The sequence below is a fragment of the Oryzias latipes genome, chromosome 11, assembly GCF_053564925.1.
Source record: "Oryzias latipes strain Hd-rR chromosome 11, Olatipes_Hd-rR_3.1".
In the NCBI taxonomy this organism is placed as follows: domain Eukaryota; kingdom Metazoa; phylum Chordata; class Actinopteri; order Beloniformes; family Adrianichthyidae; genus Oryzias; species Oryzias latipes.
Genome location: NC_136247.1, coordinates 18,522,762 through 18,545,640, shown reverse-complemented (window position 1 = coordinate 18,545,640; position 22,879 = coordinate 18,522,762). Strand labels below are relative to the sequence as shown.

The 22,879-nt window shown below is 41.3% G+C and overlaps 1 protein-coding gene across 2 annotated transcripts in view; it reads left to right on the top strand.

The window, feature by feature from the left end:
• Positions 1–231: 231 nt before the first annotated feature.
• rftn1a (raftlin, lipid raft linker 1a) overlaps positions 232–22,879 on the top strand; it is a 30,066-nt gene continuing 7,418 nt past the window's right edge. For both annotated transcript variants that reach the window (XM_023959818.2, XM_023959815.2), the window contains exons 1-4: positions 232–479; positions 7,635–7,786; positions 18,804–18,987; positions 21,832–21,940. In XM_023959818.2, coding sequence (XP_023815586.1) covers positions 7,639–7,786; positions 18,804–18,987; positions 21,832–21,940 — 441 coding nt within the window. In that variant the 5' untranslated portion in view covers positions 232–479; positions 7,635–7,638. The remainder of the gene's footprint in view (positions 480–7,634; positions 7,787–18,803; positions 18,988–21,831; positions 21,941–22,879) is intronic.

The following is a 22,879-nucleotide window of genomic DNA, read 5'->3' as shown; positions in this document are numbered from 1 at the left end:
CCCTCCTACCAGTCAGACGTTTCTGAATTATTAATCTGCCCGGGTAGCACCTTATTAAATATACATTTTTATAAGGTGGTGCAAACTAACTTAATTTGGTAAGTGGGTTGGAGGGAGACCATGTTCAAATTCTCCAAACTTTATTCATATATGTTAACGTTCTCAGTTCCATGAGGTTGTGGTCTTCTTCCAGAAATTTTCCAAGCCTCTGATAGGGTCTGAGCTTTTCCTAGAGCGCTCCAGGCTGAGGAAGAGGAGGGAGAGGAGCGCGTAAACCGCCCCTCTGCTTCTTCTACACTCCGCTCACGACAGGAGATCCGCGCGCGCGTCGATCGTCACGAGCGTGTAGTTTGTGAATGAAGGATTCACATATTCCTGTCGGTGGGTCTTGTCTGTCAGGTTGTTGTCTTTGCGCAGCAGCCGCGAGAAGAGACGGACGCAGAGCTGAACGCGAGGCTTGACCGGTGCCAGCTTTATTGGTAAGTTTACGCAGTTATGGAAATGTGATGAACACTCATTTAGAAGATTTTAATGAGATTAGAATGACACTAGAATAGATTATAGTTTGACTTTGCTTTTGCGCGCCACGTGCGTCTGGAAAATGTTTTTTTTTTTTGGAAGAATTAGTATTGTTTAATGCTGGAATTACGCACCAGAAGTCTGTGGATGCAGAGTAACACTCACTGTGGACAAACGAACGTTGATGTAAACTCCAGATATGCTGATGGAGTGAACCCAACCAAGCGCACGTGTTTGTGCTGCGCTCAGACCGAACCATGTGTCATTTTTTTCCCGCTGCAACAGCAGCTAAACCCACGTGCTGAGGATGAAAAAGGGAAATCCAGTGCAATTTCAAGCAAGGCTGCCCCTGGGTAATTCGTGGGACATCATTTAGTGACAGAGCTGAGTGGCCACTAATCATCCAGACATCACTGGCGACTGACACCCACTCTGTTATTCAGATCACCAGTGATTCCTGCTTTCTATTAATCACAACTGAAGGGAAAATCTCAAGACTTGCGCGCAAACCTATAATCCAGCCTTCTTTTGTTCATAAACTGTTCTGTTTAGTGAAATATAAGTTGAGCAAGAAGCTGTGAAAGGACCAATACATCAATGTCATAATTAGTTTCCATCCTCCCCATGCAGCCTCATTAAAACACAGTATGAGGTGACTACTTTGTTGCTTTGAGGAGTCCCACCTCCCTGCAGGCGGCTTGACATGCTCCCACTCTGCTCAGACTGTCTTTCTCTCCATTTCCTCCTCCTTATGTCTTTCTCCTGATCCTTCTGCTCTCCTTTTTACTCTTGATCACCAGCAGCATCTTCATTTGAGACGGAGTTGAATCCGGTGGGAGGGAAGCCACATCTGAATTTCAAATGTATAAAAATACGTGTAGTGGATGGAAGAGCTTAAACACTTTTCTTTTTCAACTCAAAAATGAAACACTTACACATTATGTCTGAATGATCCCCTTTTATGTAACTACAATCATTACTTGTGCATTTTGTTGAAGTAAATACAAAACAATATTTTATTTCATGAGGCACCAGCCCTCCTCATTTGCTTTTGAGCACAAAAATACATCTTTTTTTAAATTGAAATAAAACTAGTGCTAAAGTGATCCCTCCTACAGTAAAGAAAGGTTTACCTAAAGGGCCCTGATCATGCCAAATCCACTTTTTGAGCTTTTATAGTGTTCATTCCTCACAAAAAACAACCCCAAAGCGGTATTTTCATCCGTTCACGCATTTCTGAGTATTACTCGAAAAACCTGCGCTCTGAGCACCAGCCCCTCCCAACCCACGAAAACGGGCGGGTTCTCACCTTGTGATGTAGATAAGTGAGACCTGCCCTTCCAGGAAGAGTCTGTACTGTCAGCACGGCCCCCAGGCTAACACAGACACGCCCACTTTCTCCACAGAGGTATCGGTAATCGGCTAAACTCTTTCCTTTTATATTTCCAATATGCACATCTATCTTTGCAAAAGTTTGGACGTTGTTTGTTTTTGTGAGAGAAACGCAGACACACTGCCGAGGCCGACTGTAGGATGATGTCATGAAATGGGCGGCACCCGTACGGAGAGAAAGGCGGAGCTTCAGAGACAGAGTCGTCTTACTGCTAAGTAGGAAAATTAACTTGGGGAAAATAAATCATATTCAATAAAAAATCATTCTGTAGTGTGCTAAAGGTAATTTATTATCATATATATGAATATCCTTTACTCTAAGAGGCTTAAAAACAGCATGAAATAAGCCATTCAAAGAAATAACTCTTCAAAATTTAAATCAGACTTTTCACTACTTTTCATTGTTATTTAACTAATGAAATGCTACATCTGCACAATTATTTTACTTTTTGTGTTAAGTTTGCCTGAAACCAGTTTTAGTTGTTCAGTAAATATTTCAGTTCATGAATTACAACATTTACTATCAGTATTGTTTCCCTTTATGTCATGGATCTTATGAGATACTGTGGAAGCTTTGCTTATAGTTACACACATTTTTAATTTACATACAAATTTTTGTTTAAAAAAAAAAGATTAAGAATTAGCAAAGTTTATTTGTCAAGAACAGAAATGAAAAGAAATATTTGGCTTACATCAAAGGGGAAAACATCCTATGTTGGACAGCTTTGGATGAACTTTACGTCCTGTAAAGCCCTGGAGTGTCAAAGGATGCGTCATAGCTGCGGCATAGTGCAGACAGATTATGCTCTCACGTAAATCTGCTGCCATTTCACAACTCTGTTACAAGAGATTCTGTAATGAGAAGCTTGCTGCCTCTCCCTGTCTGTCACTTCAGTCTTCCACTTCACTCCTTTTATCCATCTTTTTCTGTCTCCCCGTTCGGTATGACTTTTTCTTCTTGCTGTCAATGTCTTTTTTGTGTCTGTGTTTGTGAGGCAGCAAGTGAAAGATTCTGTTTGAAGTCAACTTGTAAAGAGAAAGGCCTCGTATGGAGCAGAAAGGCCCCGAGTCTTTAACTCCAATAAGTTTCTCTGGCATTACAACCTTGGATTTTCTTTTTCTGCTGTGTCCAATTAGAGTTTTCTGCTTCTAAACCTCCTTAACGGAGTTCAAGGTCTAAATACGACCTTAGTTTTGAAGCAGAACTGTCATCATTCATCATACACTAAAGATATTAAGAAGACCTTGCTAATCAGGAGGCAGAATGAAGCATTTGAGTGATAAAAACCCACTAGCAACACAGAGACGTACACTTGCGTTTAGTGGTGTCTAATGGTTTTGAGCACAAAGAAGTTTTCATCAAAACAAATGTAGATGCATTGGGTTAGATTTGGGGGTGAAACTGGATTAAGGCTCACCAGAAGGAAAAGAAAGAAGTTGATTTTGAGGGGATGAGATGTGGCAGCGTAACTGTGTTACTCCTCCTCCTCCTCTTTGCTGATCTTGACCCCAAGTCTCATAGCAAAATCCCTTTTCCCTAACCAGGAGAAGATGAAACCCGCTAAACATTCCCACGTTGCACCTTTCCACTCTTTGCAGACAAAGTTAAAGTAGTTAAAGTGCCGTCCTTGAGGAGCTATGCAGGGGGTGGATTTACATCCTCTAACATGGTCATAAGCTCAGGTTTGCTTGTGGTAGGTCGTTGGAGACTGAATGAACTCAGTGGGGGGTAGTTTTGCCGTGCAAATTCAGCAAGAGGCTGAAGATGGATGGAGAGGGTCATAAAAGTAATATTAAAATTTGGCTCATACTTTGAAAATGCGTATTCTCTGCATCGTTTTGGTTGTTGCTGTAAACTTTATCATTTAGAGTGCTAAGAATATAGCAGAAAGTAAATATTAGGCTGGTCTTGGTGTTTCTTGTATAAAACAAAACTGTTGTAAATATTTATCTTTCAATGTACGCCCTAGTTAGTTTTATAGACCCTAAAGACCCACTCTGATTATAATGGTGTTTTTTTACATGTTCTTGTAGCATTTTTCTGATGATGGAGGTCATATATAAAGATAATTAAGATTTAAATGGCATTTCTAAGTATTTCTTTATTCAAATCGTTGTGAATCAAGAGCAGACGGGAAAAAATTCGGATGCATCCACTTGCATACGAATACACCCATGAACGTCTTTGTTTTCCTCGTCTGAGCTAAGGCTAAAAAACTGCACAGCTGGATAGGTGGATGATGGGAAGTGGGGGTGGGCTTACTCTGAGCCAACGGTCCCATCCACATTTCAGAGGCGAATTTCCAATGAACTCCTGCCGCTCTACAGAAACTATGTCTTAAAAAAACATCAGAGATTCTTTGATTTTAGCCCCAAAAAATTGCATAATCGTAATTAAAAGACAACTGAGAATGCTTTTCAAATAGATCAAAAGATGACAGGAGTGGGACTTTAAGGGAGTATTCAGACTGGGAAAATTCTTTGTTTCGATTCGAGTCTGCTTAATTTGTTCTGGATCGAGTCCTGAACCTTGCATTTGGTCTGTATTCAGACTGGCATGGAACGGCACATTCTGCTACGGACCAAAACAAAACAATGTGACTAAACAGATCTTCAGTCATTGGCCGGGAACTACAAGGGCGGGGTCAAAACAACATTCTGTGCATATTTTGATTAACAATTTTGGACGTTGGGAACAAATCTTTTTATTTTTTACTTTGATACGGCGGAGGCATGCTGCAGTCATGTCGTGTGTGCTTTAACTCAGAGGATGCTAGTAACTGCAGTGATGAGGAGACGTCAGGTACGAAGGTACACTGCTAAGTGTTTATAACATATAGATTGTCAGGAAAACAGTGTGAGAAGGGAAGTAATGAGCCTGCATTCATCTGACCACATAGAGTTGCTGTGTCATTGTTGTAGTTGTATGGCATTATTTTAGGAGAATTCTATTAAGGAAACTGAAGGTAGCTTTTAAGATGACGTCACAGCAGCGCATGCCGCGTAAAGAAACACAAAAAAGCATGGAAGAAGTGTTGAAATAAAATTTCAGACATTTAAACAGTTGGATCCTTTTTTTCTGTTTGATAACACAGCAATCGTTGCTTTACATTTCCTCTGTTTACGTCGGCTATGGTGGACATTTTGGTTCAGTTGTTCCGCTGCAGGAACGGATTGTATTCAGACTGAGGAATCTCAGAGTGAACCAAAGCTCAGTCCAATTGGAAACAAACAGAGACCATCTTCATGGGTCTGAGAGTGGTTCCTGTTCCCGGGCCAGGGTGTGTTCAGACTGAAAATTTGTTCCTGATTATCAGGAAAAATGAACTCTGGTTCACTTAAAGCGGACCAAATGTATCAAGTCTGAAGCCACTGGCGCTCATCATCAGAAGTGATCCACCTGAGATGTGCAGAGTCTTGAAAACCTTGCAAAAATCATAAATTAGTCACAGGAGGCTCTGCCAATTTTATTTTTATTTTTATATTTATGTTAAACATCGGATGGCACAATGGTGATAAAAAAAAAAAGAGTTAGAATTCAAGGAGCCTATAGGAGATCATTCGGTTGCAAGATTTAATGTGAAGGTCAGAATTAGCTTTGGATGAAGAGTATCCGTGAAATTCTAAGGTCTTGTAATCAGACACAAAAAGGGGTTTTCTGGAAGACCAATCAAGAACATTGTGCCAACAGATTGCAGGCAGTGAGCCCAATCAAAGATGGTGGACAGAAACAGTAAAGAGCTTGAAAAGGAAAAAAAAAATGCAGATTAAGGCATGGGGCAGACAATCAGTTTTAAAATCCTTGGCAAGACAAGCTGACGAGCTAATGGTATTGGGATTTAAGACCAGGCAGATCAAGAGGCCAGCTCAATGCTGTTCTGACGTTCTGACGCCCCCTCCCTTTCCCGTCCTTCCATCTCTCCTCATTTGTTCTCATCATTGTATCAAATGATTAATGATTTAATTGTTTTACTTTGCAAAACGAGTACGCGCTCAAGACAGATGAGCTACAAAAGTATATGAAACAATCAGCATTTTCAGAACTTTTGACCTTTTAAAAAATGCAAGTCCGAGCTGTGAGTCGCCAAACGACCATTACTCCCTCATACATACACACACACACACACACACACACACACACACACACACACAGACACATGCACACACACACACACAAGGCATAATGTGGTCTGTTAGGATCGTTAGCTGAGTTAATGTCCATGCATTTGGCCTGATAGGAGTTACTGTGTCATTCTCCATGCTCCACAAACAGATACAGATACACAGATAAATGCCCCCGGGAGAAGGCAAACATGCTCACACAAGAACACACTCACACACATGGATATGTGGATGTGCACCTCCTCGCGCCGAGGCTCCCGTAAGCCGTGGCAGAGGGGATTATTAGGCGTATCTGTGAGGATGGTTTGAGGGTACCTTTGCTGTCACATCAGATTAGCTTGATGTTTTTTTGGACACAGCCATTTTTACTCTTGTGTTTTGTCTTCTGTTTCTTTTTGTCCTAATCTTCTACTTTCCACCTCATCCCCTCACTCTTTTTGTTCTATGGGACATTATGCAGCCCTGGTTGGTGGATTTTTTTATCCTCATTGAACATCAGAAGAATAGGATTTCAGAACAACACTTTTCTGAGGTTGTTCTCTGATTTTTCAAGTCCCAATCTGATGAAAATAGTGTTTTTTTTTTGGTGTTTTCAACATCTTCTTGTGGCAATTTTCTGATTAGAGAACATATATAAAGAAAATTAAGCTAACAAATGAACCATTTGAAAAAGCATGTAAATGTGATATACAAGTTACTACGTCTAGCTACAAGCTCCATGCGCCTCTCCATTCTGATGCATTCACTTGTAGACGACATGTATGTTTTTATTTTCCTCGTCTCAGCTGGTATCTCATTCAAAACTGTAAAACTGGATAGCTCCAGTATTGATCACCAGTTTGTTGCACCGGTAACGTTAGGTTAGGGTTGTGGGGGGCTGTGAGCATGTGGACAGATGGATGATGGGAAGTTGGGCCGGCTTACTCCGCAACAATAGTATCGGCCACAACATAGAGGTGAGTTTCTAACGAACTGCTGCCGCTCTGCAGAAACTATGTCCTAGAAAACGGCAGTTTTAAAAAACCTTTTAGCTAAAAATGGCATAATCATAATTAAAAGACCAATGGGAAGTCTTTTACAATAGATTAAAAGATCATCGGAGTGGGACTTTAAGGAACATATACGTGTAACCCTTGTCTTGATTTCTTTCTGCCTTTGGGCAAGCTTTGAATCAGCATGAAAATGGGTTAGCAGTACGACATGCCCAGTGTTTCGGCTCTCTGTCTGTCTAGTCTCATGTCGCTCTGCTTGACAGGGCAGGAAATGGGTCTCATTTCTGCCTTAATTCGTTCTGATCAAACATGTCGCTCTCAATCAGCCAATTTTGATTAGGAGATGCTGGTATCACAACCCACCAAGCAGGTAATGCCTGACATACCCATGTTGATGTGTTATTGCTGTGTGCAGTTCCCATGTCTCAGTGTTGGATTCACACATTGTTTCCAGCATCATTAATATCAGCATGTGACTACCGCACTCTTGGCTTATATTTAGAGATTCACAGATTTCCTGTGTCTTATTTTGTTCCCTCCCGCGGGTTCTCTTTTTGTCTCACATTTTTTAAATGCTTCAATCCTCTTTCCTCACCTCGCCCCTCCCAGGAAAATGGGGTGTCGGCTCCCAAAGCTGAGGAAGACAGAAGACAGGCACAGCCCGGGCAACATCTACTCGACTCTCCGAAGACCTCAGGTTGAGACCAAAGTTGGAGTGGCCTACACCTACCACTTCCTGGATTTCCTGTTGGGGAAAGAAGGTATGAAGATGAGTTTCTCATGTGCTGGCAGTCATCTCTGTCAGAAAGAAATGCTCTCCAGTGAGCACTTAATATTTCACAAAACCTCACATGTGTGCACAGATGAATCTGCATTCCTGAGAGCCTCTAAAAACTTTGTCGTACACAACATTTTCCACTCTTTGACTCCCACACTTCCATACGGTTTAGTCTTGCTGTTTAGTTTTGTTAAACTTTTTTGTTTAAGAGAAATAAATACAAATCAGGGAGACAAACATATTTAGTTTAAAAAGAACAAAATCAATGCAAATTTCATTTATAATAATGTATTGTATTGCAAAAAGCAATTACTCTCTATTTTGTATTTATGCTATGTATATATTTTTTTTCATTTGTATAAGCTAAACTTCTTTAAAACAGTGAGGCTAAAGACAGATTCTAAAGTGGCGGGAGGTCATTTCTGTGCTGGTTAGGACAAAGGTTTGATTAAAGATTTGGTTTTGTCTGGATTAGAAATCAAGCAGTGATATTTAACGTTAATGGAAGGGCACAGACCAAGCTCTCTTCATTCTCAAATTTTCTCAAAAAGATCTTCTTAATGTTGCAGTACCTCAAAAGACCACTACAGGTTGGTGTCAGAAGTGAGCTGTTTTCCATTTACTGCAATGTTAGAAAGTGCAATTATACAGCAACAAGTAACTTATTTTCAGTCTTGTTGTAAAGACTACTTTGATGTTTTGTTTTCAATTCACTGCATTTGTGGGGGTTGTTGAGCATAAATCCTTAGTTTTGGATTTGCTAGAGTTCAATTTTTTGCATTTCTGGGTTGTGTTTTTAGATTGGCAGGTGGACAAAACTCTCAGTTTCCTGTGTCCGATTCCCACAGGTTAGAAAGCTGTGGATGCAGGCTGAGAAAGCAAAGGTCAACACGTGTCTCTATAGATGATATCAGAGATTATCTGTCCAGTGTTCACATATCTACATTTTGGGATTAGGTTTGGACTGACATTCTAAAATCTTTAGCTCTATAATTTCTTCAGTTGAGCTATTGTCTTGTGTCTTTTTGTTTCAGGGGTTTTGTGGTTTGTTCATGAATCTCAGTCAAACATAACAAACCAATCTTGTTGAGTTCTTCTAAAGGTGCTGTGACAAAACGTAACATTTAAAATGCTCATTAAAGCCGGTATGGTCTGTTTTTCTTTGGGTTTGCGCTGATAATTGAAACCTTGGGTTAAATTAGTTGCTGTATGAACGCTCCCGAAAAATGGGACCGTTATGGAGCGGTTTCGGCTTATGATTTATGTTTCTGGAGATTGTTTGGTAATGGTTCAATATCCTTTTCCAGACTGCTGTGAGGACAAAATTGCTTTCCTAGGATCATTGCTAATGTCGTTCCCTCTTGGAATGGTGGTCACAACGGGGGGGCAGTGCTATTTGTCCAAACATTGAGGTTCAAGGATCTGCACACAACAACCACTCTGAACACATTCAGGATTTCAAAGAACATTTTATTATCATGCAATACCCTAATTACATGCTTCAACTACAGAAGTCAGTACAGTTTTTTTCATGCACAGTAGAATTGATGTAAAATTATGTAACACTGTACATAAATTATTCAAAAATTTACTCTTGATCAACATATTTGATATTTGATTTGGCAAAGATTTTAGACCCTAGCTATTTTGTGAAAAGTATCTAAAATCATTCAATGTTCTTGTATATTCTACAGGCATAAGCAACAAGATTTCATGAATAACATAAAAGGTTTATTCTATTATGAATAGGTGCAATAGATCTGCATTTCTCAAACCTTTTTTTGATAAGCATCAGGCTAGAAAAACACAACTGTAGCCTTATTGGTAAAGGTAGAATGAAGACATTATTTATATTTTTAAGAAAATTATCAGTACGTTAATTTTGTCATCAAATTTTCCAAAACAATCTAGCAATGTTCTGGTCAGGTAAATTTTTATATAAATAATTAATCAGCAAAGATATTTGAAAAATTGTACCCAAAGCACAATAAATGTTAATTAAAAAAAGGAAGGCCGCTCTTCTGCAGATGTCCCAATGTTAGTGCTCTCTTTTACTCTTGTATGATTGTCATATAATAATCATTTTTAATTGAAAGAGCTAGTATTTTGGACATTTCAAGCAAGAACAAAAATTGGCCCGACCTTCATTCTGATCTGTTTCAGTTTTTCCAGGCAGGAGTTTTTTTTACATTTTTTAAAAAAAGGAGTGAGCTTCACTGGTTATTGTGATTTTTATAATTATACCATTAAAAAAAAATCTACAATGGCTGTTTCAGGGAAATTTAATCAGATCGTTGGGTCTGCAAACCAACCCTTATGTTCATACCACAAACGTCTTCAGGGGAGAAAGTTGTGTCTTTGTGTCGCTCTTGATGTAAAAATTCAAAAGGCTTCTTATTTTCAAGTTCAGCCCTGTGGCCTGGACACAGCAACACGAAGACGCAAAGTGCTTACTTCGAGACTTGGTGTGTGTTTGTTTGGGAATGTGAAAGCTTGTGTGGTGACGTTATATGTGTCATATTTGACAAGAATCCTCATGGGATCTGTTTCTAAAAATGCTAATTCGAATGTGTCTGAGGGTGACAGAAGAAGTGAAAAAAGGATAGACGAGGAGAATCAAAATGTGTTCAGCTGTTTTAAATTAATTCACAAGTTCTCCCTTTTTTCTTCAAAAGTGACTGCGCCTGCAAGCCCTGGCTTTGCACAGTATCACCTGACAGGAGGGAGGAGTCATAAATCCAACACTGTAACAGGCAGCAGGCTCAAGTTCATGTCCAAGTGGCAGTGGTCCGGTTGCCAGGCAGCTTCACTTCAAGCCAGTCTTGTTGTTTTTGGCAGAAAACTTCAGTTGGCAGAAAGAAATCTGGCTCAAGAGGATGGCGGTGACCAAAACAGACAATAGACATGAGGTTGACTTGTCTTTTTTTTTATTTGTTAGAAAAGGCTGCAGCAGATAAATTGTCTGATCACATGTTCAGCAGGCCAAGAGTCAAGAAATAGCGACCACACACTCTGACAGCGTTCATCCAAACAGCTAATTCTCTCTTGCACAAAACATTTTATAGCACTTAGTCAACAGAGTTAGTGTTATCTTTCGACAGACAGGCAGGCCATTTATATGGTAAACTCACTGATGCCACCTGAGCTGCTTAAGATAGGTAGACTCTATTTTTAGGATAAACGCTGCTACTATGAATGGATTTTGTGTGTGAGAGATTGCTGGTGGTTTGTGTCTGCCTCTTTCCCTCTCTTACGTTTTTGATAGAGAGACCAGGAGAAGTAAAGGATTCCTAAAGGATTATCTGATTGTTTGTGGAGATTGAGAGACCTCATTCCCAGCAAAGGGATTTATTTGTATTTCTGTGTGTGTTTGTGTAGGAGGCAGATAGAGGAGTCTCTGTCACTCCATGACATTGAGAAAACCCACGGTCAAATCCATGCTTTAATTCAATTTGGCTTTCTTTAATGATATTGTTTCCTTGCCTGCTTGCCTTGATGACTCCTACAGACTAATGAAAAACAAATATATTTGCAGGCGCCTCTGTGAAATATGGGAGACAAGATGCTGTTTATCAAACCAAGTTGAGTTCCCAGAAAGAGGAGCACAATCAACTTTCTGTCTGGAGCTTTCTCCAACCTGCAAATGAACAATGCTGCTGATGAAATGGTGTCCAAAAGGGCTTGAGCGGAAATTTTTTCAGTGTGACTAAGCCCCGCTCACTTTGCTGGGTCAGTGTGACCCTGTGGGAAGTAAGGATGGAGGCAGAGAAATGTCTTCAAGTGGCCAATTTCTTTTGTCAGAGGCAATCTTTGGTTGTGGTCAGTCTCCTTTACCTCAACTGATTTATTACTTTGAAATCCCCACTCTGGTGTACATTTACTAAAGTGACCCAAAGGAGCATGCTATATAGCAGCATCGGACAAAAGAAACCCAAGACACCAGAATAGTAGGAAATGGCAGATTTACGAAAGATAACTCTCAAAAAACTCATCAAAATGAAAAACAAAAGAAAATTAAGGCTGCGACCAGCATTGTAAGGCCCGCTACCCACCACCGCCCTCGCCGCCCCTTTTGATCCACCCTCATTGGCCGATGACTACTACACACCCCCTCACCTTGCCACCCTGGTTCAGAGCTGCACGTGATAAATTGATTAAAAAAGAAAAACTTTTTTTGAAAATGGCGACTTGTTTGTTGGTTTTAACTCCTTAGCAACCATTTTGCTTTTGGGCTGGCTAGCAAAAGTAGACTTTTGGATTTACATAACAACGGAGGTTTTTTGTTGACCATGCCCACATTCCTAATATATATTTCTAAGGCTTTGTCCGAATTCCTTCACCACTCACTACATAGTGGACTTTATAGCGTGTTCGCCACTTTCTAGTGCTGTCTGAATCTGCAATTCTTAAATCCAGTGCCCTAGAAATTTCCCAGAAGTCTCCGCAAAAAACCAGTGTGCATTGATGCTCACGAGATTGACGAATATAGACCACAATGCATTGCGTTTAAACAATTTTTGCAAAGAAATGTATTTAAATGATTTTTTTTTAATAAACCATCAACATTTTTTATCTTCAGAACACAGTAAACTCATAAATGATGGTCGCAGAATGCTGATATCAATTAGATTTTAACTTCGTGAAATTGATGATGCCATATTTGCCCTTTAAAAAAAAAGAAAGTAGTGAGCATGGTGTCCGAATTGCTTTTAAAATCCAGGGCACTACATCGTCCCGCACTATATAGTTTTTTTTAGTATTTAGGGGTTAGGGTGGAAAGTAATATTCATATTATAAATTTTCAATCAACTGGAGCCACAGATTTATGTATATATTTATCACATCATTCCCATTTTAAATATGCGAGCAATTGGGAAATGCCACTTTTGCGAGCTCGCCACGCTAACAGCAATCAAAATCTACAAACTTTAAAACCAACATGGTATCCCAAGTAGTTTCCCAATGAAAATTGCACCAAATATGCATTTATTAAGAACAAATAATTGTACAAAATGTCATAAAAATAAAAGACAGTTCTGTTAAAATAGGGGGGAAAAAAAGAACAAAAGTATACATTTTAGCCTCTATCAAAAACAATGAAACATCTCTACTTAAACTACAATAGTATTTTAGTGGATTCAACTTTCACAAAACATGACAGAACAATGTTTTCCGTTTTTGCTGAGAAATGTCACTTTTTTTTTAAGTGTTATTCTGAAATGTGATATCCTGCACGTCAGGGGTGCCATCGTTCCCAGATGATCCACCCTCAGCCATATGATCAACACTGTTCCCCCTCCACCCTGACATGCCAGCTTAAATGCAAAGTCTCAGGCCCAACAGTCAGGTGTCGCACTTCAACTCCACCCCCACCCCCCATTCCTGAAGCGCTGTGATGAACAACGGATAGCTGGGAAAGCATGAACAAAGGACACAATATAAACAGTCTGAATGAGTCAGAAAGGTGCAGAAGAAGAAGAGGAACGGATGCAAGAGGGATGGAGGATAACAAATGAGAAACATTGCAGTTGTTTAGGGCCGGGAGGGGAGTGAAAAGGAGAAGAGGAGGTGTGAGGAGGAGCAAGTGGGAGTCAGGACTCGGGATGTGTGAGGAAGTAAGCTAGGTGTGATGCAGTGTGACAAACGCTGGTCTCCGAAGCAGTGAGGAGCTGAACTCTGCTGATGGCTTTCTGCTGCCCTGCAGAGACGGAGACCCGCTCAGCTCATTAAAACCTATAAGAAATGTCTAAAGCTCCGCTGTGCGTTTGCTGCCATGTCTGCTTAAGGAGCTCTTTCCACAGCAAAGAAGTTCATACAGTTCAACGCCTGCAGAGCAAGCATTTGTACATGAGGTACACAACTCGTTTTGCGATCTGTATTTTCAGTTTGTGTACGCACACATATGTTCACATCCCCTAACATGAAATATGCCTGCTGTTTGAGCGCAAAGGATTCGGCTCAGAGAGCAGGCGCTCTTTCTTTCTTTTTTTTTTTAGACATCTTCATCGCTTGCTTTTCAAGGCGAGCACAGGACATCAGCATTTTTCATAAAAGTCGTTCATATGTTTGTGGATGATTTTTCATGGATGATTTTTCATGGAGTTTTACTCGTTCTGACAAAACTTCACCTGGGGATGATGGGGAGGAGGCGCCGGGAGCTGGCGTGGAAGTTTCTGCTTTTAAATGTGATTGTTCTTACCTCAACACTCCTTTGACTTTTCCAAGAGATTTTCCAGAAACTAGCTTCTTCATTCCTGAAACAGCAAGGAGCTCCTGGCTCCAGGATGTTGATTATTTTATAGACACTGTTTGGCAAATATCCTCCCCGAGAACCTCTGGAAGCCATTAGAAGGCTGTTTTAAATAAATGTGAAACTCTAGGATAAGCCTCAAAGGGTGGCTGTGTGTACTAATCCTCATACATCACTGAGGAGGCTTAGTTGAAACTCTGCCTTTTTCATGCACACTCACCTTTACATGAGAGGGAGCTCCACATGTGTGCTGACTTTGCTGGGGATTTGTACAGTACAAGGAGCTGATAGGACCTTTCAAACAGCTACAGGAGGGGTGAGGGGCTCCTCAAATACTCTGTAAAATTCAGGGTCAAAAGGTAATGCATTGATCTCGACACACAGCAGCTGTGATGAGGTCAAAGCTGCTGGGTGAGACAGAAATAGCAGTGAGAATCAACAGCTGAACAGCTGCTCGGTCTCTTCTAGTGTCTGTCAAACAATGTACTCCAGGATTACCATAGTTTTTGGACTATAAATCGCTCCAGAGTATAAGTGGCGGCAGCAAAAAAATTGCACAATAAAGAAGAAAAATATACATATATATATCTATAAGTTGCACTGGAGCATAAGTCCCACTTTTGGGAGAAAAGTGCAACACTTTTGAACAAATCAGGCAAGCCAGACATAATCTGCATTTGCACCAAATGTGATTCACACAACAAATTTGCATCCGCTGCCTCTTTTCCGACACCCATCAAATTCCGTACTCCATGCATGTCCAAAAATGTTTTTTATAATCTAGATGCACCCGTTGTGTGTGAGGGAAGCTACCGTTACGTTTTTAGCCTCTTGACTACATGGAAGCTTTGACTGTCAAACTTTATTCATTTCAACCATGATTGAAAATCTTGGTGTTGGACCGGACGGAAAAGAAAAGAAGGGAAGAAGAGGGAGGGATGTCAGAGGGGGGGGGGGGGGGGGTGATGATAGTGAGAGGGGGGGGTAAGACCATGAAGCAGCATAGAGCAGACAGGTTTACTGGTTGTTTATCGTTACGGTACAGTTCCAATGTAGTACAAAAAGGGCGGGGCCTGTTCACACACACTCAAATGTTATCAACACACCTGCTAGCTGCAAGAAATGTTCACATGTCAACATGTACACAAAACAGATAGTGTTCACACACGCATACTTATGCCTTTAAACCAACTAGTGTGAAATCTTTCATTCATTCAATCATGCAAACTATAAGTGCAAAGGTGAGCTAACACCTGTGCTCAGGTGAGTGTTTATGTTCTTCTAAAATGGATGGTGGAATGTGAAAAGGAGGAGGAGCGCCCAGCCACCCCCACACCCAGACCCCCGCCGCAGCAGCAGCGGCAGCCGGAATTCCCCCAACGCCACACGGGAACAGGCAGGGAACAACCGCCCCCCGGGCGACCAAGACCGCCACCCAGGCCAGGGCCAGCAGGACCGCCGCGAGGCCCCCAGAGCCAGAGAGCAGGGAGGCGCGGAGGGAAAGAGAGCGCCGCCCCAGCCCAGCCAGGAAAGCAGCCCCCCCGCCGCGCCGGAAGAGCCCAACGCAGGGCCCCACCGGAGAAGGACGCCCACAGCCCCAGACGAGCACCCCACCACCACCATGGAGTTCCGGGCATCCCCCCGCCCCAACCCCAGGTACGAGCCAGGACCCCCCAAGGGAGACCCGCTCCGCACTCCAGGCAGCCACCCACCCGGCCCACGGTTGGTCCAGGGAGGAGCAAGGCAGGGGCCCGCCGCCCCCGCCCAGGAGGGGGGAACCCCGGGGAAAAAAGGGTGGCCCACAAGGGGTGTTATAAATATGGCCCGACCAGGCTCGGCCATGTTGGAAGTTTGGCGGGGCCCAGCGCTCAGGGGCAAGGACCAGGACCCACCCCCCAGGGACACGAACACCCCCGGCTCAGGTGTAATATGAACCCCCCCACCGTGCGGAGAGAGCACCGCCGGGCCCAGGGAGCCGGCACCCAAGGGACACGCCCGCCATCGCCAAGGGGCCCGCACCCCCCACCAGGGAAGGGGTAGGGGACAGATGGACCCAGGTCCCCCCCTTCCTTGCAAAATGTGTGTGCGTGTATGTGTGTTTGAGAGGGTGTGTGTGTGCATGCGACACAGATGATGTTGAGAAATCAGGTGTCTTTATTTTGAAGATCTCTACCAAAGCATCAGTAATCATGTCTTCATGTCTGGGCTCATGAGATCATTTTTCAGCAAATGTTACCTTTTTTATTGCAGGAGCCAGCATCAAATGGACCTTTCAGAGGTATTTCTGTGTCTCTCTAATCCAGTTTGATGACTTGCTGTCCTGCAATAGACCAAAATAAAAACAAAAATAATTAATAATAACTGTTGATACAAATAAGAAAAATATCATAAAGTTCAGGGGGAGAACAATCCGATTCTCATCCATGTTTGTTTTGGACAGCGGTTCTTCTTCTGCATTGCTTTCAGTAGCAAATACTGATATACACATCTATCCCTTGTGCTATCCTAGGCACTTTAACATTGGGAGTTGGGTCATCTAGACCCACTAGACAGTGCACTGAACTTTTTTTCTTCAATGATTTGTGATCTCCACTGGTGTCCATGGATTACATGAAAACTTTTCACCTTTATCCACTTTTGTCATGGTAGGGAGAACACGTCAATTTAAGGGTGGGGTCATAGGAAACACAAGGGTTAAAAAAAAAATCACATACAATTCCTTCCCCTGGCTAAACTATACAAAACACCACAACTTATACTCCAAAGAATACGGTAGTTTCCATCCATCTGCAGGCACTTCAGCTAACTGTGTGTGTCTAAGACTTTCCCATCTCAGTTGCACTCTGAAGAAATGAACCACGTCCCATGCTTTCAACAGCGCAGTACCTCCACCTTCCTTCCTTTCCCTGGAGTTGGCACTACAAAACTCCTGCTGGCTTTTCTGCCCCTAAGCTGTTCCCATGTTTCCATTTCAGAACCTGCTTTTATATCCAACAGTGGCAGACAGTAAAAATGAAGTTGCTCTCCAGCCTCGAGCAGCGTGTAAGACACTCGTAACTTTCTGCATGCTTTGCCTCTGAGTCTGGTTTGTGAGTGAGCGCCAGTCGAGCCCAGTTAATGGCAACTAGAGATTGTTTACAGTGAAGCATTGTTGTCCTCACCTCAGTCTCCTCCTGTTTTTCTTTTACTAGTCTCACTGTCCCACTTTTGATTAGTCTCTGCAGACACTCAATAAGTGTTTGCTTGATAAAAGGCTCTCGAGGTTCAGAGGAGCTCTGTCATCTTTCTGTTTCCTCGTTGTTTTAACTGAGACAGGAGCCAGTGAGGTGTGCATGTTCCTGCGCTCGTATGGCAGCGCCAGCTTCCCATGTGTGTGTGTGTGAACACACCAGATGATGAAGAACAAATTGAAAATGAGATGGCTTTCACATTTTTTTCCTCTCTCCATGTGTGGATGTGTGTGTAGTTAATTTATGCAGGTTATTTTCTCCTCTCCAGACCCATGCAAATGAGATGGAATGGAAATGGATGACAAGCATTCAAGCCCAAACAGACAGCCTCATCTCTGCCTTTCCTACTAACGGCCTCTGTCTCTTTTTTTCTCTCACCCCTTGCCTTTTGTTCTCATCTGTGCACACACCTGATTTTATACACACACACACACACACACACATCCATACATGTATTCTTCAGGCCTGTGTCTATATCAAAGCCTTTCTACAGAAAGAGGGCCAACGTCACCAACGCTGCAGTGCTCTCCCCTGGTGGCTTCACACTGACAATTTGCCTGCATAAGATAAGCTTTGCTAACCATTTCCACTCAAGTGACATTTGTTTCTGTCCATTGTGTTTGGTAATATGGGAATATCTGCTAATGCCACACATCCAAACAAACAGTGAGATAGCATTGTCTCTCAGTCATTTTGATGCATGCCTGTGAAATCGAGTCACGGGAGTTCACTGGTGAAATATGCTGGTTTGTGCTCAGGTGAGTACATTCCTGCCAGTATCTGCCTCTCAGTATCTGCAGAAGGGTGTGTGTGCGTCTGCTTGACTGTGCTGGTAACAGTGGGCACACAGGCTAATAAATCTGGTGTAATTGCTTTTTAGATTTAGCGTGAAGATGCCATGTGTTGTTCTTCAGTGGGTATTAACATATTGAAATTGCTTGGTTTTTGTTCTTTTGTGTCCTTTTCCTTTTTATGAACTGACCCAGAGGTCTGCAACCTTTAACTCTAGAAGAGCCATTTGGGCCTGTTTGATGTGGACCAAAACCCAGAGATGGGAGCCAAGTTCCACTTTCCTGTTCAAAAATCCACTTTATTTACAATATGTATACCTTTTAAGTATTTTTTTTATTTTTAATATTTACTAGATTATGATAAAGTCATATTTTTCTATATGTAATAATTTCAACGTATTTTAATTTTGACTGCAGCACTTGCTAGTTCCTCTCAAAATGAAATACACCCTGTGTCAAAGAAGATCCTCCTGCAGCGGATTTATTTGATTTTAAAATGCAAGACAGTCAAACATGGCATTCTTCTATGAATATGACATCATATGTTTTTTAGCCCTTTAACTATTAATTATAAACATCACAACATGAGTATATAATCTAAATAAATAAATAATGCAAAAATGGATGGATGGATGGCTTTGGAGCCTCAGGTTGCATTGCAGACCCCTGAACTAACACAGCAACGCTGTAATATTTGCTATGAACCCTTCTTGTCTATTTTCTCTCCAGAGGTTCCGGTGTCGTCTGTGCTTTGTCTATCGTCGGTCAGGGAACTGCCAGTCCAAGTCAGGGAGCTTTATGCTCAAGGCTTTGTCTTGGTTGCCGTCCACCCCTTTGTTCACCCCTGTGGCCCTCGCCACGCACACATCCAGCGGCAGCTCCACCGTGCCGTGTTGGTCCGAGAAACCCAGAGGTAAGCGGATCAAAATAAAACGCCTTTCATCTCACATTCTCTGATTACAGTCTGTGTCAGGCTAATGAAAGGGAGAAAGTGTTAAACTTGCAGCCAACAGTTAGGTTCCCGTGTGACCTCATAGCGTTGACACAAAGACCTGCTGAGAATCATTATCACAGCCTCCTCACTTCTGTCTTTTAACGCTAAAGATCCTGCAGATGAGTCAGTCAAACAGCTAAGTTTAGCTCACTCACACAATCCTTTTAGTCTTGATGTTTTACAGTGTGTCATCCATGGAAGTTGGAAACCAATATTAGTGTTTATTACCACATAAAGCAGAGCCTTCAAATGTCACCACTGAATACTTCTGTTTTATACCAATCTAGAAGTCTTTCCTATTCGGTTTTTAGGTCTCCAAATGTAATTTTCTCTAAACTGATTTAGGTCACTTTCTCACTGCAGTTTCTTTTTTGTCGGATGGTTCAGCACCTTAGGGAAAGTTCACCTGAACAATGACCAAAATCTGAAAACTGGGATCTTGGTTCAATTTCAGTTCAATTCCATTAAGTGTCAGATCACAACCAAAGTTTCCTCAAAGTGCTACATAAGGCAAAAGAGAGATCCAACTGAACTTTGTTAGTGACTATTGTTTTAATCCTATCCATACCAAACTTTAGTAATCCAATTCAGTCCAAGTCAATACAATATAGACAGTTTGTCTTAATTATATACAAATGGTTTAAGTAAGTGACCAAAAGATTACACTGAAGGGTTTTTGGTGTAATTCTATTATCAAGAAAGCAAAAGATGACAGAGGAGAGAGTAAAAACTCCAGAGCAAAAGCACCAGTTTCAACTGGACTTTTCACTAATTAAAGCATGTAAACCAAGAATAATGAGTAACATAAAAGGTTAGCATTTGCAGTTGGGAAAAAAAACACAATCCAAAGTGCTAATACAAAAAAAAGGACAAAATATTCTGATATATCTGATTCCGAAAGGAGATTTATTTTGGAAAACTACTCAACGCTCTTCACCACCTTCAACTCATTCTTCAAAAATCAATTGGCTACTTACCTAAATGAAAACCCCCAAGCTAGCAAAGTTAACAACAAACAATTGTACGTGGAAAGTCTTTTTTTTTTTCTGCAGAAAAAAGGGAAACAGAAGAAAAACCTTCAACTTCAAGAAATTTGCATTTAACAGACAAAAACCAGGAGTCTTTACTCCAAATATGGATTTATTGCCACAGTTGAACCCACAAACCCTAATAATAATTATTATTTTATTTTTTTTGTATTTATCCGTTGGACAAAGCTGCAGTTGGCGTCTGATTTTTTTAGCTTCTACTTTGACATTTATAGGTTGAGGAAAAATCCTATTTTAATGGCTAAGTTTAGACCACTACAGATATAAGAGGATGAACATAAACTCCCTCCCCCCTGAAAAGTTTAGCAGAATTGGATGCTTAAAAAAAACATTGGATGCCCACTTTTGCCTCGTGCAGGCCGGTCTGTGACAATATTGCCCATTAAACCTGTCCGGGGCCTGAAAAATGTTGGAGACAACTGTTGTAGAGGGGACTTTAAAGTTTTTCTATGATTGTCAGAGAAATAGCACGTACAGCTGGCTTTCTTCCGAATGTTTGTAATTTCTTAAATATGTTTGTTACAGGTTTCCTCCCCTCCTCTGCTTAAGTGAGCAGATGTAATGATACAATGGTTCCATGGGGTTTGGTACTTTTGGCACATAGTCCATCAAAGAAAGACCTAAAATATTAGAGGCTCCTCTCACCAAATCAAACCAAGAAAAAATGAGTTCACTGCTTTAAATGTCAATAAATTTGGTCTAGAAATAAAATTCTTTTATTTGTTAAAGGTGTAGCTGATTGTTTTTGGATAAAAATGTGTCATAGTAATGGATATTGTTAACGGACTAAGCATTCCTGCTATTCTTTCAATGCTTTCATAGGTGATTGTGTATACACACATGAAAAACACAAACAGGTGCCCGGTTGTTCTTTTGATGCTCCTCCTGCTGCTTCCTGGCACCTGTCACCGTGGAGACGCTTGATTGCATCATCATCGCTTGTCAGGAGTAAACGGCATGCTGAAGCTCAGAAACCATCTCTCCATCCTTTTATCTACCTTCTTCTGCAATGACTGTCCCCCCACCCCTCTTTGTTTTTCTTTTGTCCTAGTCACCCCCCCCCCCCCCCGTCACCCTTTACTTTGCCTTTTATCTCCCCATCATTGGCAACCCTTTCATCAAATACCATACAAATAAAAGTGTGTCTGGGGGGGGGCTACGGTGGATCTACTGTTTCAAATCTAGCTGTGAACGTCTGTCACGCTTCATAGCACTAGATATTAGCACGGCCTTCTCGCTGACCTCGATCAGAATCTGAGGAGGTGTATCTAAATTTGCCTTTTATGATGGGGCTTTTCAAAGGGAGAGGAAGGAAATTCAGAGCTTTTTCTCCATCTAATACTTTTTTTTTTGAGGCCCTGGTGAAAGCCTGCTTGCCTTAAATGGAAAATTCCCTCCCCATCAGATTTGACACTTTGTCTCCACAGTGATCATTCTGGGTGAACAAGTCCTCGTGAACATGAACATGTCTGCCAAACTCATTACTGCCAAGCGTCCTTCTGACTGCAGCCGTACAGGTTGATTCGGTTAAGCATCTGTGCTCATTCTGAACTGCAACAAAAAGCTCAAAGAAATAATCCTTCTCCAACTGAAGAGTGCCGTCTTTTAAAAAAAATGTCCTGCTTCTCCAAACCACAATTGATGTGAACAAAAGAAAAATGGAACGGCTTAACTGATGATTCACTCCGCTTCTTTTCTGTGTCTCCTATTACAGTTTAGAGAAAAAGCAATGGAGATGGTCCAGAAGTCGCTTGGAGACGGACATCTGTGTCGCGGGTCAACAAGCTGCAGACCCGGAGGCGATCCAAAGTTATGTGAAGAGGGTGAGTCAGAGGGCAGGGCTCAATGTCTCACAAAAAAGAAACAACATTTTGTTTCCTAGTGGAATTTACATTTTTGCTACATTATTGCTAATAACTGTGACTCCTGAAGATTTATAGTCTCGCTCCAATCATCTTTTAATCTATTTTAAAAGTATTCTTAGTAATCTTTTAATTAGGATTATGTCGTTTTTAGCCAAAATAAAAAGAATCTTTCATTTTCTTGGACATATTTTTTGCAGAGCGGCGTTAGTCATTAGAAATTCGCCTCTGAGTTGTGGGCGGGACCATTGGCGCGGAGCAACACCCTCCTTCCATTGCCCATAAACAATCTCTCTCGCTAGGTTACAACCCCTCACAACCCCAACCTAACTTTAGTGGTGCCACAAAAAATGGCGAGCAATATTTGAGCTATCCAGACGTACAGTTCTGAGACAGATGCCGGCGAGGACGAGGAAAAACAAAGACGTACTTGGATCTACTGTTTTTGTCTGTAAGTGGATTCATCTGAATGAAGTGAAGCCTACCCAATGAATTTTCTTCATCACAAATACGCTCTTTTCAAACAGTATTTTTTCATCTCCTCCTGTTTCACAAAAATTGAAAAAAAGAAATACTCAAAAACGCATTTTAATGTTAATTTTATTTTTATGTCGTCCACTATGAGAAAAATGAACACATTTCATCAGAGTGAGTCTTTAAAAAAAACCTACAAAAAAAAAAAAATCACAAATGAGTTTGACTACAATGCGTTGACATTATTATGGCACCATAGCAGAAGGCTGTAAGAAATTCAAATGATGTCATGTTTACAATAGTGGTGACAGATTTTAAAACAAAATTATTTTAATGTAATTAAAGAAAGGTAGCTTTAAGGATCTTAATACTTTTTTAGTCACTCTGTGTTTTCAGATCAATCCAGGTTTGTAGAAAATATATTTT